Source organism: Hyperolius riggenbachi, chromosome 6 (genome assembly GCF_040937935.1).
Source record: "Hyperolius riggenbachi isolate aHypRig1 chromosome 6, aHypRig1.pri, whole genome shotgun sequence".
Lineage (NCBI taxonomy): Eukaryota > Metazoa > Chordata > Amphibia > Anura > Hyperoliidae > Hyperolius > Hyperolius riggenbachi.
The window spans coordinates 264,469,653-264,483,279 of NC_090651.1; the positions used below are offsets into that span (position 1 = coordinate 264,469,653).

General features: G+C 39.5%; 1 protein-coding gene across 9 annotated transcripts in view; it reads left to right on the plus strand.

Moving 5' to 3' along the window:
• Positions 1-6,358, plus strand: part of NCAM1 (neural cell adhesion molecule 1) — a 485,915-nt gene extending 479,557 nt beyond the window's left edge. For all 9 annotated transcript variants that reach the window (XM_068240756.1, XM_068240758.1, XM_068240757.1 and 6 more), the window contains one exon: positions 506-6,358. In XM_068240756.1, coding sequence (XP_068096857.1) covers positions 506-626 — 121 coding nt within the window. In that variant the 3' untranslated portion in view covers positions 627-6,358. The remainder of the gene's footprint in view (positions 1-505) is intronic.
• The last annotated feature ends 7,269 nt before the right edge of the window (positions 6,359-13,627 follow it).

Consider the following 13,627-nt stretch of genomic DNA (forward strand, 5'->3'; position numbering starts at 1 on the left):
CTAAGTGATAGGGGACTGGAGAACAGCAAGAGTAGCCTCATTAGGATCCAGAGGCTTTCCTCTCTTTAGGTAAGTTTCTGTTTTTGTACCCAGGCTTCAGCTCGGGTACGCTTTAAGTGTGGTTAGCATTATGACCTTCTGTTTTTGAGGAAAACAAAACACCATCACACACATCAGCTGATTATACTGAATTTACATTACGTGCAAGAAGATTGTTTTTGTTTCATTGGCCGATGTCTGATTAATGCCAATATAAGAAACAAAAATAAGGCTAGATTCACATCAATGTAAAAAATAAAAGAAGACAATTTGACATTTGACATTTACCAGGTGTTTGACTGACATTTACTCAATATCTAAATCTTAATCTGCTGGACATCTTCCTTGTTTATAGTGATGTATTTTGTTTTAATACCACTGAAAGCATTTGTGTATGATTTGTGCTCTAGTTGTCCACTGTTACTTCTCTGCTCTTCTCACACTGTAATGTTATTGTTCTTTCCAGGAAGGCCCCTGTAGAAGAGAAATCTAAGGCAGATGACTCAGAAAACAAGAGCACCCCAGCAGAAGTGAAAACAGTCCCCAACGAAGCCACTCAAACAAATGCGAGCGAGAGTAAAGCATGATTTGTTCTTGGGGGTGGGGATGTGTTACATGGGAAGGGGAAAGTGGATACTAAAAAATAATGTCTGAAGAGCCTCATGCTAGCCATTTACAGAGTGAGGTAAATACACACAAACACTTCATCATTCCTCTCAAATCTTGGCCTTCGTTATTATTATTATTTTTGTTTTGTTGTCATTTATTTTTCTCAAAAGAAACCCTGTATGTTTTGTGAGATTGTAGAAAGGATTAATCTCCTGTGTATATGCTTTTTATGAACAAAGCCAAGTGGGAAAGTGTTGATATGAGATATTCCATGCAATGCCCCCCCACAGAAGAATAGCACATCCTTTTTATTTATGGGATGGGGAAGGAGAGATGTAGACAGTTGAGATCATTGTATATAGTTGTGTCATGGACTCTGTCAGCATGGGACACTCAAGGTGACATTCTGGTACCATACGGAGGCTAGGTGCACTCAAAATGTAAGACATACACTTAGTAAACTACACAGGTGTATTTGGCATTTGAGCTATTGAGTCCACTTTAATTGGTATAGCTGGCAGAAAAGGGCATACATTTTGGATGTCACACCCCAACATTGTACGGGCAAATAAAAATTGAAAAAGAGAAAAAAAAATATCTGTATTTGTCATTGAAGTCAACCACCTATTTTATTAGATGAACTTTTACATGATAGCCTTGTTGTCTCTTGTTAACTCCCTTTTGTCGCTCTTTCTGTATTGACTGGCAACTGTACAACTGCATCTTGTAATAAGTCCTTTTGACACGGGTCTCGTCCAGCAGAAAGTCTCTTTATCTTATTACTGGAATTATGATTCTCACTACGGAGATCACTGCAAAAAGGTGCCATGAACAAGGATCATCTCCAGGCCAGACAGGAGCAGAGGACAAGTCATTAACCCTGCTGGCCAATTATTATGATTTAACTGATGATGTTGATTTGGCTGGTGGACCTTCATGCAAGTGGCTGTGATGCCTAGGTCTCAGCTCAGTCAGAAATCTGTTCTGAGTGATAGCCACACATTGACTTTGATCTGTAGTTAGCCCTCCTTTATGAGCAAGGTAAAACAAGCCTAAGAATGAATGGTCCCTTGTAACACTTGTCACATAACTCAACCTATGTGTGCACATATTATTTATGTTTTGTGCTGACACGTAATGACAGTGGTATGATCCTGCACAAACTTCTCACTGCATATTATTGTAATATCTGAAGGCATTAGGGTTCAGGCCTTCACATTCACTCAGAACATTCTAGTGATCAGCATCTCACAAAAGTACAGGTTCCTATTGTTCTTTCCAACCAATCAGTTACTCCCTTTTGTTTTCCAAATGCACTATGGGAGGAATAAAAGGAAGGACCTGGTTGGTTCCTATGGTTCCTACTGGTATCACAATCAGTTAAGCAGCTATGATCCTCATGCTGGATACAACTGTCACAGCTTCTCCATTCACAAAATAATCAAATGAGCGTGTACAAAACATGATCACACTATAAGCATAGTACATCTTAACTGAAGAAAGCTATAATGTGGAAAAAGAATGCAATGTAGACATTAGCACTTGTATAATATTTCCATGACATCTCCACTTATTTACAATTAACGTAGTGTGAAATCAGCCATTTTGTTGTTATGGCAAAATGCATGAGAATTGGCCTATGAATGCACAAAAAAAGCCATTGACCTCACTCATTCACATGACATCACTTAGGCATGTGACACTTTGGTCTCTGCACTGTTCCTTTACAAACCGATAGCCAGCTCTTTTCAACTTATCGGTTTACTTTAAAAATGGCTGCCACAGCCACGTAAAGTGATTGGCCCACCTTAGAAATACTATGTTATCAAAGGGTGCACACATTTAAGCTGTTCAATGGGTGTTGGCTTACCGAAATCCTGGCTCTATTCTGTGAATGCGAGCCACAGAGCTTGCATTTTCAATTTTCATCTCAACACTACACTGCTTCCAGCTCGAGATCTGTATATTTTTGTTTCCTTATGTAGGATGCCAAATGTATATTTTTCGCTTGTACGTTTTATTTCAATTTGCAGTATTGACATGGACATTGATTAGTTTTTATATATATATATTATTTTCCTTCATGTTTATATCATTTTATTTTTTTTTCTTCCATGTGTTCTTTTTATCACAATGGTTTGTGTAACTGCATTTCTCAATAGACATGGGATATATAAATATTATATATTAGATTATTAGCTTGTGTGCTTTGCAATGAGTTGCTTTGAGGGGAAAATGAATGTTTACAACTGACTGGTCCTGTTTAATTTCACAAGTGAGTCACATATATGATTTCATAGTTAAATGCACATCATGAACTCACATTCCAGAATGATCTAGTCTTGATTAATATGGGATTTATTGTTGCAGCTAATATGCTTTGCCATGAAAGGCAGATCAGTGTGATGTATTTACATTTCCAGATCTCCTCTATAAATAAAGATTGTAGGATGGCTCACTCATACATGATGTGAGATACTGAATGTGTAACATAGATGGCTTGTGTATGGATAGGTGATCTATAAAGTCCTCACCATAAAGGATGTTAACATATTAGAATGAAAACAGTCAGGGACTTTTAGGAAAATGACACAGATAACTATATAGGAAAGGTGTTGCGACCAATCAGATAGCTGCATTTTTTGTTCCCTGAAATATAGTAGAACCTAATAGATAGCAAGCAAGCCAAGCATCTTATTCATACTTAAAAATGGGGTTATGATATGATGAATCCAACATGAGAGAGAGAAAAGTAAAGTTGATGTAAGCAAAGTCCCGGTTATGGAGCCTACTAGAGTGAAAGAAGAATCTGGGGCAACGTCTTTCTTAAAGCATATCTGATTTGCAGATTCTGTGTACTATGTGTTCTTTAAAGCAGAACACTGTGCAGCAACTGCATTAGGTATCTACTTTCCTCAGCGTGCACAGGAGCAATGTCAGCCACACTGTGGCCAACTGGAGGTAAGGTTTAGTTAGCTATGGAGGATCAGAAGTAATTAGTTAGGTGCACAGGACAACAGAAGAGTTACCTTTGATTTCTAAAGACAGCAACACCTTTTCTACCAAGTTACAAATTGAACTCTGCTTTTGAATGTCCCCTACATTCTTGTGCCTAAAAACCAATTATGGGTCAGGCTGTTTTTAAAAAATTACAATGAAAGTCTTGATAGTAATAGGTGCCTGCTGTTACATTATATCGTAGAAAGTTTGAAAATCCTGTCTTATGGACTTCCTGTTAAGATACTAGTGACATCAGTAGTATTTCCTTTTAGTGTAAAATATGTTTTTGAAATGTTTCTAGGGTACGTCATCCAGAACTCTCTATGATTGAAATAAGACAGCAGCAATGCTGCAAGTCTGCCCTGGCTTTGAAACAGCACTATACATTAAGCTGTATAATAATGTCATTTCTTTTAGGGAAGTCCCAATGATCGTGTATATTTTCTATGCTTGAGCTGAGTGAAAAAAACAGTTACTGTTAGGTCTATAAGAGTTCAGTACTCCGGTGTGTGGACACCTTTGCATATGAAAGGTGTGAGTGAAACGTGTGGGTTAATTTGAGCTGTTCTATGTTGAATAATTAAATTCTCCATCTTTTTTCACTAACATTAACATAGTATGTATTGGCCATAATGACAAAATGCCAAAATCAGCGGTTTGGTGCCAGCTCTCATGTGTAGTCCTATAAACTTGAAACATCGCTTATTTTAATTTCTCTTATTTTATTTTTTTCTTTTTGCCAGGATGCAGAGATCATTTCAGTCACACCTCCTTTCCATGCCATTCAGACAATTTGAGTATATTCGATTGATACTATGTACATTTATTTTGCTTCATTCTATCTCTGGTGAAGAAAAACTCAAAAACAAAAAATCGATAATTTGTATTAAATTTGAAAAGATTGAAATCTCCCTTTCCCTAATTGCTGTCAGCTTGTGCACAGTAAATGTGTGAATATTAGTGTGAATTGTGTTTTTTGTCATAGTATCATAATTTAAAATAAAAAAAATCAAAAAAGTATAGTTACGGTGGTGGAACAAAAGCTGGTGGGAATTACAACTGATTTTTACTATCTCAGACCCTGGCAAAGCCTTCATTCTGGTCCTCAGATGATGTGAAAATGACAAAGTTCTATTACATTGTGTTTCCATACCCTTAACAGTTAATAAACATTTGGTTAAATGGATTACCAGTTTTTTTTCCCCTTTATGTTTTTTTTTTAATTATTATTGCATCTGGACAGTGAGCATCACTAGGTGAATTCAAACTGTGAATAAATGGTCTTGTCACATTGCTGTTTGTTACTTTTTTATTTTGTTTACTTTTTTCAATGTTAGTAGGGATGGGAATGGAGGGAATAACCATGTGTCTAATGCCAAGTGGAGATAATAATTTGTAATGGCCTTATTTCTTTTGTGCTCTCAGATTGTTACCAGTGTAGAAATAAATCCAAATAAAAAGTTGTTTTTGTTTTTTTCATCTAGAAGATTATCTTTTTGTCATACTTTTTATGTTTACAATTAAAACCTCACCCTTTTTTAAATGAATCTTGGAGCACATTAAGATGCACCAAACAACGCATGAATCTGAAAATGTTCAGGCATGCTATAGCTGTATTCATTAAGATTTACCCCTTCCAGGCCTCAAAAAATCAAGACCATTGCGGAGTGGATTTAAAACATAACCCAGTACAGTGGCAGAAGCCGTTTTTGTATGACAAAAAACTTGCTACCCATCTAATAACTTCACAGAGTCTTGTTAAGTAATGGGGCTTATGATTCCATATTAATAGTAGTTATATTACTTAACTAATATTGGCTACCTTCATAACATGTATAAGGATTAGCCACTTTAAAAAGACACTGGAATTATTGCATTCCTTTTTCTTATGCAGCAGTTTATGTTTGCTAAAAATGTAAACATCTTTCATTGAATTGCGTTGAATAACGTCTAATCGGATATAGGTCTTTCCTAGTCTACAGCTCTATAGCATGCTGGCATTCAGCAACTGTTAGAAAAAGACTTAATGATTCCTCTTAACCTAATGAAAGGATGATAACGTGTGTAATTGGAAGATAGTTTTCTTTTTGTTTTGTTTTTTATACTTAAAACAACACAAACCTTACAGTCAACTGATGAAGCATAGGCAGTCGAAACAATGACTGACAAATACTTGAGCTGTGTCCTAAGTCACATTTTGCTGATGCGCTGAGTGGATACGTGACACGTTCTTATTTTAGCGACCAAGAATTTCTTCTTATGTCTAGTACTATATAACCATGTCATGTACAAGTACGTGTGTATTATTACTGTGTTCAGGCACTGCATATTTATCAGCCAACAGAGGACAGCAAGCTCACACTGCATCCTTCAGAAAGTCAAGTGTTCTTTTTGTTTTAATGTGACACAAAATCTGTGTTCATTGCTTGGGTTTCAGGTTCTCAGAGGAACAATTATGTACAGGACATGCGAATGAGGCCTGACTTTCCATATGGGCCTACTGTGTTATGCTGTTCAAATGCCTCCATTCACATCCCTGCCCAACATCCCCTACTTCTGGGGCCTTCTCTCTTGTTACAAAACTTTTTACCAAGTGAATCATTGACTACCAACTTTATTCCCATTCTCACTGCTGTAAATACTGAGTACTAACGGAGAACTTTGCATTCTGTCAAAATACTTGTGTTCAATAAAAGTTACAAAAAACTGACACTGTGTAATGATTATTTTTTAACATGATGATTCACATAAAGTGTACTTGAAAGTGACATGTCACATTATGAGATAATCATATGTACATATATAGTATTTTCGCTAATAATAAAAATATCAGAAGACCCTTTCTGTTTTCCTGTAAAGCAAGAGTTAAAAAAAACTTTTCTTTATGCAAAAGAGCTTGTCCACAGCTTATACAATTCAGTTCAGTTTCCTGAACAGTGAATAGAAGCCAAAACAGATGACAAAAACTGTGAGATAAGGATCTTCATAAGGTTTTACTGCAGGAAAGTTCAAAGGGCCATTTGTTATGAATCCATTTTTAGCTAAACATAGCGGAGTGTGGATTCTGAACAGCAACAGTATCAGTCTGATGCAATCTTAAAAAAAAATCTGAATGCAAATAAAAATATTGTATGCTTATATTGTATACATCTTATAAAATGTTCTATTTATCATCCATACTACATATACAGTTTATTATCTCATAAGTTTGTTTTCACTTTAGGTTCACTTTTTTGGGCTGGAGAAGATTACGCAAATACAGTGGGTTGCAATCAATTTTTGCATTAATTTTATTGGAATTCCACGTGAAAGACCAATAGACAGTGGTGTACATGTGAGAAGTGGATCGAAAATCATACATCATTCCAAACGTTTTTTACAAATAAATAACTGCAAAGTGGGGTGTGCGTAACTATTCGGCCCCCTGAGTCAATACTTTGTAGAACCACCTTTTGCTGCAATTCCAGCTGCCAGTTTTTTAGGGTATGACTCTACCAGCTTTGCTCATCTAGAGACTGAAATCCTTGCCCATTCTTCTTTGCAAAACAGCTCCAGCTCAGTCAGATTAGATGGACAGCGTTTGTGAACAGCAGTTTTCAGATCTTGCCACAGATTCTCGATTGGATTTAGATCTGGACTTTGACTAGGCCATTCTAAAACATAGATATGTTTTGTTTCAAACCATTCCATTGTTGGCTTGGCTTTATGTTTAGGGTCGTTGCCCTGCTGGAAGGTGAACCTCCGCCCCAATCTCAAGTCTTTTGCAGTCTCCAAGAGGTTTTCTTTCAAATTTGCCCTGTATTTGGTTCCATCCATCTTCCCATCAACTCTGACCAGCTTCCCTGTCCCTGCTGAAGAGATGCACCCCCCGAGCATGATGCTGCCACCACCATATTTGACAGTGGGGATGGTGTGTTCAGAGTGATGTGCAGTGTTAGTTTTCCGCCACATATAGCGTTTTGCATTTTGCCCAAAAAGTTCCATTTTGGTCTCATCTGACCAGAGCACCTTCTTCCACATGGTTGCTGTGTCCCCCACATGGCTTGTGGCAAACTGCAAACGCGACTTCTTATGCTTTCTGTTAACAATGCCTTTCTTCTTGCCACTCTTCCATAAAGGCCAACTTTGTACAGTGCATGACTAACAGTTGTCCTATGGACAGAATCTCCCACCTGAGCTGTAGATCTCTGCAGCTCATCCAGAGTCACCATGGGCCTCTTGACTGCATTTCTGATCAGCGCTCTCCTTGTTCGGCCTGTGAGTTTAGGTGGATGGCCTTGTCTTGGTATGTTTACAGTTGTGCCATACTCCTTCCATTTCTGGATGATCGCTTGAACAGTGCTCTGTGGGAAGTTCAAGGCTTTGGAAATCTTTTTGTAGCCTAATCCTGCTTTAAATTTCTCAATAACTTGATCCCTGACCTGTCTTGGACCTGTCTTGTGTGTTCTTTGGACTTCACGGTGTTGTTGCTTCCAATATTCTCTTAGACAACCTCTGAGGCCCTCACAGAGCAGCTGTATTTGTACTGACATTAGATTACACACAGGTACACTCTATTTAGTCATTAGCACTCATCAGGGCAACACGGTGGCGTAGTGGTTAGCTCTCTCGCCTTGCAGCGCTGGGTCCCTGGTTCAAATCCCAGCCAGGGCACTATCTGCAAAGAGTTTGTATGTTCTCTCCATGTCTGTGTGGGTTTCCTCCGGGCACTCCGGTTTCCTCTCACATTCCAAAAACATACGGATAAGTTAATTGGCTCCCTCTAAAAAATTGGCCCTAGACTACAGTACTAACACTACATAATATAGACATATGGCAATGGTAGGGATTAGATTGTGAGCTCCTTTGAGGGACAGTTAGTGACAAGACTATATATATATATATATATATATATATATATATATATATATATATATATATATATATATATATATATACACACTGTACAGCGCTGCGTAATATGTCAGCGCTATATGAATACTAAATAATAATAATCAGGCAATGTCTATAGGCAACTGACTGCACTCAGATCAAAGGTGGCCGAATAATTATGCACACACCACTTTGCAGTTATTTATTTGTAAAAAATGTTTGGAATCATGTATGATTTTCGTTCCACTTCTCATGTGTACACCACTTTGTGTTGGTCTTTCATGTGGAATTGTAATAAAATTGATTCATGTTTGTGGCAGTAATATGACAAAATGTGGAAAACTTCAAGGGGGCCAAATACTTTTGCAACCCACTGTATAAGTGGTCTTGCAGACCTGGCTTGAACTAATTGAAAATCCTATTTTATATGGTGGCACAGGTTTTCACATTTTCCCTGGGTCATATCAGGTCACAGCAATGGTTGTTGGTAGGTTACTAAAGTGGGTGCAACTGCTGTCAATTACACACCATGAAAAAGAACTTGATTTTTATTGAATGCAGGCCAGGTCTGCAGGATTACTCCTATTCTGTAATCTTCACAAGTCTATGGAACCTTACTGATGCAGGCAGGCCCACTGTTACTAAGTTCTGAAATTGTGTTGTAAAATAATCAGGAGTTTAGTAAGAAACACAAGGCTTGGTGAGGTGGCCCGAGAAGGAAGCAAAGATCTGTATCAAACCTTTTAGGGCCCGTTCACACTTACAATCGCAGAACGCCGTCGATTACCGCCAGCGTTTTGCAGGAGTGATTTTCCCGCGATTAGTGCGGAAAAATCACTGGACACTGCGGCGGTTTTGGAGCGATCCTCGATTATCGTGCTTTGCACGCTAATCACGATTGCTAATCGCGGAACGCTCGTCGCCGGCAAACCGCTGCATGCAGCGCGGTTGCGGTTATCGCTACAGTGAGAACACTGCCACTCGCTACATTGTGTAGCGTCTTTTGCTAAACCGCTAGCGGTTTGCCGCGAGCAGGAATCGCGCTATTCCCGCTCAGGTGAGAACGGGCCCTTAAAGCAGAAGCTACAACCTTGTTATTACAAAACAGATGATGCATATAAACTCACTGGGCACTTTATTGGAGACATTCTTGCGTATATTGATGTAGTTATTTAATCAGCAAACAATGTGACAACAGTGCAGTGTATGAATTATGTAGATACATACGCCATCTTCAGTTAAAGGACACCTGAAGTGACAGGGGTATATAGGCTGACATATTTATTTTCTTCTAAACAATGCAAATGTCCTGGCTGCCCTGCTGATCCTCTGCCTCTAATGCTTTTAGCCATAGACCCTAAAAAAGCATGCAAATCAGGTGCTCTGACTAAAATCAGTGAGTGTATTTGCCGCATGCTTGTTTCAGGTGGCGATTCAGATACAACTGATGCATAAAAGATCAGCAGAAATATTAACAGGAAATTAATATGGCAGCTTCCATATCCCTCTCACTTCCTTTGTCCTGTGAATGGACCATTATCATGAATAAAATGGTAACATTGAAAATGCATGTAAACACCTACATATAAGACCAACATTTCTCACAGAGGAAAATGCAGTATAAGTGACCTTTTCTTATGTTGCAATCATTTACAGTAGGTAGTTAAATTACACCAGAGGTGACATGATAAGATAGATGTGTGTAAGTACAGTGCCAAGCATACAAATAATTAGACTGTGTTCCTTATCTTCTTTTTCTGCCTGAAAGGGTTTCTCTCCGGTCAAGTAGTAGTAAAATAGGGCTGTTGAATGTTCCATTATCAGGCAATCCTGCTCATATGCAGCTCTATTGTCCAATACAAAACAGCTAAAAACAAGAAGAAAGAGTGTCCTGAGACCAGCAGATTTTTGCAACCACACTGTCCTATTTCACCTGGAATGTGTTGACTGTCTGTGAGAATCAGCCTGAGACAGTGTGTGTCCCTCTTTAGTAGCAGCTGGGGACTGGGCTCTCCACTCTGTAGCAAGAACAGACCTCCACGAGGTGTGGCCGGCATGTAGTCTAGAAGGTGGGCAGCGTATATCTCAACCCAACCTTTGGTTTCCTCGAAGGTATTCTAGAACGGGGAGTGTAACGTTAGCCTGCCTGAAGTGCTGCTTGCAGCTAGTGTGTGGGTTGCAAAGTCACGTGGTTGTTAGGCAACGATTACAGTGGCTATAGGTGAAGGCAGTGGGAAGGTACCTTTCCTCTGCATTCTCCTATAGCCTCTATAAGTGTTGCCTAGCAACTGCATGACTTTGCAGCCTACACGCTAGCCACCAGCCGCAAGCGGCTTCTTGTTTTGCTGTCTCTCCTGTCAATTTAGACTATAGCATAATCCTCACTGATTAGGAATTATAGCCATTAAACTTCTGAATGGAAGTAAACAGCTTCTGACTGCAGGGGATAAAAAGTTAAGAAGAGGCCATATCCCGCCAGAAGAAACGTGGGCTATATGTGTATTGTCTTGTTGTAATATGAACAATGAGTGGTCTTACCTCAGATGAGGAATGACATTTTTAAAATATATTTATTGGACGATGAGGCGTTTCCTGGGCCTTACCCACTTCTTCAGGCCGAAATAACAGTGTCTTTTCAGAGAAAGAGGCTGGACTAGGAGTGCCTGCATTAGAGCTATTAGAGGTGCTCATAGTGCCATGTGTTTTTCTGAAAAGACCCTGTTATATTGACCAGAGGAAGGGGGTAAGGCTGCGTCTTCATTGTAAAGTGTCATTTGTGTCCAATAAATTAAATTCTTAAAATAGGCAGGGAGGAACAATGAGGCACAGTGGTAAATATGTATATATTTTTTTACATTAGAAGTATTTCTATTTGAAGGGGGCATTCTCTGTCAGGGGGATTACATCAGGTCTGTGTCTGCCCAACTGCATCTGAATCTGTATGGGTTATGCATGAGAGGATGCATACTATTTGAAGGGGGATTTCTATGCTGAGATTGTTCTCCTATAGGGAATTATACTTTGCCAATTGTGGTTTGTACATCGGGTGGAAGATGTGGTATCCCTGCTTGTTTTGGGTACCCTCTAGGGTGGCAGTATATATATAGTGCTGACATCTTCTGCAGCTCTGTACAGAGTATATTGTCTTGCCACTTATCTGTCCCTCAGAGGGGCTCACAATCTAATCTCTACCATAATCATATGTCTATGTATATATCGTGTATTGCATGTATCGTAGTCTAGGGCCAGCTTAGGAATCAGAATCATTTTATATGGTGCCTGGAATTGGGTTTGGCATACAGGGCTAAGAACAAGGTATGAGCTTGGACAAACAGTATTCTGCAGAGTAATACAGTAACAAACACGCAGGGTAACACAATATACATACTGTAATATATAGAATATACCGCAGGGTAAATATTGTCTGTCAGTAACAGTGAAAAACCTAAGGGGGGAGGGCGGGAAGAGACTTCAGGGGGCTGAAAGCCAAGGGGAAATAACAGTTTTTGTGCTTTGAGGTCATGGTGGAGATGAAGAAGCCAATAAGGGGAAAGACTATTAACTTATCTATATGTTTTTGGGATGTGGGAGAAAACCAGAGTGCACAGAGGAAACCCACACAGACACGGAGAATATACACACTCCATGCAGATAGTGCCCTGGTTTGGCTAAGGGATTATGGTGATATTAAGGTAGGTCCTAGGGAATGTCCTAATAGTGGCGTGGGGCTAATTGTTCCTGGGAAACTGTATTTATGTTAGTTTTGAGATTTCTTCTCTGATGATCTGCTCCAGACTAAAAATGTTTTCACTGCATTTATTAGTGCAGAGTGTGCTCAATCAATATGCAATTTACCAACATGAAATGGAATGTTGCCCATGGAAACAGCAACTCAATATCTCAAAAATAACTTACCGGTATTTTATTGGTATCAAAAAATATCCAGGCATGATTGTAAACAATTTAAAGACAAAACATTCAGCTGACCAATTAATTATTATAAGTGAATGTTGCCTCTGGTCCAAAATCATATACGACAATAAATACTACTGTTCAATCCTGTGCAACAGAGTGTATGTATGTAAGGCCTGACAGGTTATGTCCCCAATCAGTCTATATGCCCCAATCTATTTCCACGGCTGTGAGCCCGGCCCACGGTCTTCACCTATAGACAAGCCCCGCGTGGACAGGACACTATATTAGTCTCCTGACTATGGTTACCCACAGGTCTTAACGTACAAGGTACTGAAGTAGAGAGGGCAATAACCCACCAGAACCCCACTGAGGCAAGTAACACAGTTCAATAGTTCATAATTATCACATAGGGCTATTTCCTTGATTCAGGAGGATGATGCACTCAGCGTTGATTGATCCAGGCAATATGTGCAAGGTCCACATGCAAGGTTATTCAAGCAACAAGCAAGAGTTAGTCCAGGTATAACTATAGTGTCCAGTAACAAGCAATGGTTGGTCCAGGCGGCAGGCAAGAGTGTCCAGTTAATAAGCAGGGGTCGGTTCAGGTGGCAGGCAAGGGTATCCAGTAACAGGCAGAGGTCGGTCCAGGCAGCAAGCAAGCGTATCCAGGAATCAAAGCAAGGGTTAATAACAGCAGTCAAGAATAGTAAAACACAAGCTAAGGTCGAGATCCAGTAATTCAACAAGGTCAGTGCACACCCAGCAACTAGCCACAGCTATGATTATCACGGACGATGACTGGGAACACTCTGTAGGCTTAAATACAACTTTCATCCAATTAGTGGCTGGCCACAATCTGCACATCCAATAACAGCGGTAACCTACCTAGGTGTCAGCTGTAACGTCAGCTGACACCGAACTGTCAGCTGACCGTGGTCAGCTGACTATTGTTTACATTTGCGGAGGGTGTACTAGGAACGCGTCCTCCACCTATTAAGATGTGAGACCTGCGTTCCAGCAGCGTCATCTGAGGGGAGAACAAGCGCCGAGACTCGGAGGCAACAGATTCCGCCTGGGTCTCGGCAGAAACATTCTCAATGACAGGCAGGTTCCTTATAATGTAAACCCAGGTTCAGGATATGCAATTAAAGTGCTATGTGTAAATTACACTTTATACTCATAAAATAAATTA